The sequence below is a fragment of the Gossypium raimondii genome, chromosome 5 (assembly GCF_025698545.1).
Source record: "Gossypium raimondii isolate GPD5lz chromosome 5, ASM2569854v1, whole genome shotgun sequence".
NCBI lineage: Eukaryota > Viridiplantae > Streptophyta > Magnoliopsida > Malvales > Malvaceae > Gossypium > Gossypium raimondii.
Window position 1 is genome coordinate 49,137,529 of NC_068569.1, and position 4,639 is coordinate 49,142,167.

General features: G+C 32.7%; 1 protein-coding gene across 1 annotated transcript; it reads right to left on the reverse strand.

Moving 5' to 3' along the window:
* Positions 1 to 1,851: 1,851 nt before the first annotated feature.
* Positions 1,852 to 3,821, reverse strand: LOC105767149 (putative cysteine-rich receptor-like protein kinase 30). The gene is made up of 4 exons (XM_012586657.2): positions 3,074 to 3,821; positions 2,452 to 2,580; positions 2,179 to 2,372; positions 1,852 to 2,109 (listed from the first exon to the last, which is right to left on the reverse strand). Exons 1-4 carry the CDS (start codon positions 3,804 to 3,806, stop codon positions 1,852 to 1,854), a joined length of 1,314 nt encoding a protein of 437 aa, XP_012442111.2. The 5' UTR covers positions 3,807 to 3,821.
* Positions 3,822 to 4,639: the final 818 nt, after the last annotated feature.

Below are 4,639 nucleotides of genomic sequence, written 5' to 3' on the forward strand. Positions count from 1 at the left end.
AAAGAAAAAGAGAGGTTGTGGAGGAAAATGACGACGCACAATCTTCCAAGTTTGAAATGTGAAGATTTTGGTAAGGTTTTTCAATAACAACCCATCTTAGTTTTGTTAACTACTAACTAGGGGTGAGCATTCGATCGAATCGAATCGAATCGAATCGAAAATTTTCGAGTTAATCGAGTTTTCGAATCTCATTTTATCATCCTAACTTTATTTGAATTTTTCTCGAATCGAGTCGAGTGAGATGGAATTCGAATCGAATCGAATCGAATATATTTGTTCGAGTTAAATTTTAAAAAATAATTTTGGGTCCTTGTAACCATTGTCACCCATCGTAATAAAATTTGTCCACCTTAATCAAATTTTTTATTAACTTTCATCACTTCATAATTTATTTATTAATTTTTTATATATTGGTTAGCTTCTTTGCTTGCTTAGTTGTTTCAATTATCTTGATTCTTGTCACTATGTATTTTAGAATTAAAAATATATTAAATGTAAAATATGATTTTTTAATAAAATTTATTTTAAAAATAAAATGTGAAATTGATACCAATATAAAATTTTAACACGAATATTTTATAGCATAATTAATAATTCAATTTTAATATAAATATTCAATATGACTAAACAATTCAATAATATAAATAATATAAAATGTGAAATTTAATTTAATAATATAAATAGTAGATATAAATAAAATTATTACTATTTAAGTTTAGTGATTTTTTGGATAATTTTGATTTTTATTTGAGAGTGAAGGGTGAGAAGTAAAAGTTTAGGGAAAAATAAAAGTTTTGGGGAATAAAAGTTTGAGGAAAGTAAATAGGGGAGTAAAATTTTGGAGAAAAATATTAAAAAAATTTGGAGGGGGGAGAGTTTGGGATAGATGGGAGGTGGGATGGGAAGGGAACAAAAGTTTTAGGGAAAAGTGGGAGGAGTAAAATTTTGGGGAAAATAAAAGGTTTTGAGGGTTTTGGGAGTAAAATTTTGAGAAAAATAAATGGGAGAGTAAAATTTTGGTGGGAAATGGATTTTGGGTAGATTGGGGGTTGGGAGGAGGAGTAAAAGTTTTGGGGAAAGTGGGAAGGAGTAAAAGTTTTGAGGGAAAAGTAAAAAGGTTTGGGAGTTTGGGGTAAAAATGTAAAATATTATAGTTTGATATTCGAATTATTCGAATTATTCGAGTTATTCGAATTTGAAAACTCAACTCGATTCGAACTCGAAATTCGAAAAAAATATTCGAGTTGATTCGAATAACTCGATTAACTCGAATAACTCGATTCGTTTAACTCGAAATTCGAATTTTTTGCAATTTTTTCGAGTCGAATCGAGTTTTGCTCACCCCTACTACTAACCATGGAAACATACAATAAATCATTAATTGCACGGGATCCTTCTAACTTGCATGACTTTGAAGTAGAGGATAAATCTTTTTTTCCTTTTAACAAGTTAAATGTTTTATATATCTCATTAAGTTGAAATTGGAAACAATGAAGAATAAAATGTCAAATTACAAAAGACACATTTTGAGAGAACAAGTTGGGAAGAATCCATAGGACTTACTATGTTCTGACTACTCTATTTGTATTTGCTTCATTTTGATCTCTACAAAAAAATTTTGCCATGCCAATGTCTGAAATTTTCGGATTCATCTCATGATCAAGTAAAACATTACTTGCTTTAAGGTCTCTGTGGATAACCCTAATATGAGAATCCTCATGCAGATACATGATACCTTGGGCAATTCCATTAATAATATTGAATCGCTTTTGCCGACAATTGTGTAGCCAAACTAAAATCTAATAAACGTTCCAAAAAAAAACACTAGTTAAATATTCAAATTCATTTTGTTTATGTATAAAGAAAAATGTCGTTATTTAAAGGTTTAAGGCTCAAACCAAATAGGAACAGGTCAAGACTTCTATTGGGCAGGAATTCATATACAAGTAACTTTTCATTTTTCTCTAAGCAACATCCTAAGAGCCTCACAAGATTTCTATGTTGTAGTTTGGCAATTAACATGACTTCATTTTTGAACTCAAGCAGCCCTTGACTAGAAGCTCTTGAAAGCCTTTTAACTGCAATTTCGTTTCCATCTGCTAGTGTGCCCTGGAAATTAACATATTAACATATATACTTTGTAGGCTTCATCATAAAGAAAATTCTAATCATAATTACCTTGTACACAGGGCCAAATCCACCTTGACCGAGCTTAATTTCATCACAAAAATTAGTGGTCGCTGCTTGTAAAATATCCAATTTAATTGAAGGAAACTCTTGAGATGTTTCAACATTTTCGCTCGAGTTCTTATGATTCCTGCTTCCGATTACTAAGTCAAGTAATTGAACTTCTTGGCTATCTTCTTTATCCCCTGTAATAAGATATAATGTGATTGGCGTAAGATTATAGCCAAAATTGGAAAAATGTCAACATGATCTAATAGTGCATACCTTGAATGTTTGTCCTTTTCCATAGGAAGATACCGCAAGCAGAAACCAAAGCTAGACCAAGAATCGCCGATAAACTTTCACCAAGTGGAACCCAGATTGATTTGTTCTGGTTCTCCTCTGGTTTTTGGTCTTTCCAAGATAAACAGATCTTATCAAAATCTTGGAAACTACATGTAATTAACAAGAAACACAACTACTCAACTACCCTTACGAAACAACAAATCACAACTTGCAACTCATTTCCTAGGACATTGTATAGACTAGATGCTAAGTGTGCTGACAACCCATCTCCACATTGGATGAATACAAGAGAAATTGACTGGCTAACCCACTTAATCAGTCAACTGTGGAATTGTCATTTCTTTTGTTCTAACAAATGAAAAGGAGAAGGAAAGCCTGCAGTTTTTTGTTTGATCCAAATGCAATCAGAGATAATGAGGGTACGAAGGAATAGAAAAGAAGGCTCTCAAACCATATTAAAGATTGGATGAATACTTGGTTTCTATATTTCAAATTTTTAATTTTGCATTCTATAAGTATAATATTTGACAACTAGAGGATGTTAAAAAGAGATAAGAGTAGTAGTAGATTTTTCATTTACTTTAATCAGATGCGTACTAACCTTGTGTACTTGTGGGAATCAAGTCGAATGTAAACATACAGTTAGGCTTCTGGACATAACCTCCTTGCTTCCCATGGCAACATTCTTTAAAGGAACTCTTGGCGGCCCGTAGGCAGGAATCACATTCCTCCTGTGATATGTCTGGAGTGCACTGCATTTGTGCATCTATGTTTTGAGATACTGTAAAATATGCTTCGGCAGTTGCATATTTACGACTAGAAGAGCCGTTGGAAGCGTTTCTCACCAAACCGTCCGTTAAACTCTCCCAAATCGTATCAAATCGTCGTAAGTTGGAGCCGATGTCGTGCGTGATAGTGCCAGCAGTAGTAGGCTCTAGCTCCAGGATTCCAAAAAAGGGGCGATTTGCATAGCGTACAATACATGCGGGATCACCTGACCATGAAATGGCTTCTTTCTGATCGGGACATTTATCTCTGAGATCAGGAACCGCGGATTTCACAAGGCCATAACAATCGTGTGGATTTAAGTCTCCACTGCACAGCCCAAGAGCGTAAGCTTTGTTGGAGTCTTGGCCAGCGGTGGCAGTAAAGAAACCACCACTTTTAGAGACATTATCTGGGAGAGAATTGAGAATATGGTCAAGGTTTTTACCATATGTACTGTTGGTTGTGAAACTACCAGACTCTGTTATGCATACATAGTCTTGGTTAAAGATTATACTCATGCCTGTGAGCAAATGGGTGAGAAGAAAAACCAGAACATTAACCCACATCACACGAACTCTACGTTAATTTCCCAACACAAATTGTTAATCTTCATTTGTCTTCTTCATTTTATGCAGGGGAAAAAAGCGATCTTCCTCCAGGTTTCCACGCTCTGGAATTGTCTTTTTGGCATGTTTAAGTCAAAAGTTTTATAATCAAATCAAGGGAAATATTATGGGTCCAAACTACGTGATCCGTCACTCATCCTATTTCTACGTTAGTTTATCTTTCTTAGGTTGGTTATACTGATACTGTTGAAGGAGCAAATAATAACAAATAATGGTGCACCAAACTGAAACAATAAAAACTTATATGAAATGGAATATAATAGGGTCCATAAAAGAAATTGCAATTAAATAGGGGTGCCCAAAAATAATATTACCCAAAACTTAATAAAATAATGATACGACTCAAAGCTAAGAATCTCTAAAAGATATTTCTCAACAATTTTTTAATTTCTTAATTGATGAAAACAAATTTAGGTATTTCCCAATTTGTAAAAACATGATTTTTTTTTGTATTTCTAGGTTTTTCTTAGCTTTTTTATATTATTTTGGAATTTTGTAATCTTCTTATAATTTCTTAAAAATAATATATTTGTAAAATTTTCTAAACCATAAATACCAATGAAGGAGAATGTGATAAAATTAGGGTAAATGTGTATTTAAGCCAAAGAAAATAAAAGAATAATAATGAAATTCACCTGAAAACAATTACAAGGACTAGATGAACAATTTGACCTAAAACTTTGTTTGAAATGATGTCATTAATGTGTTACATCAGCTTTCTTAGAGAGATAAAAGATTAAATGAATTTGAGATACCATGAAACTTGTATCTCT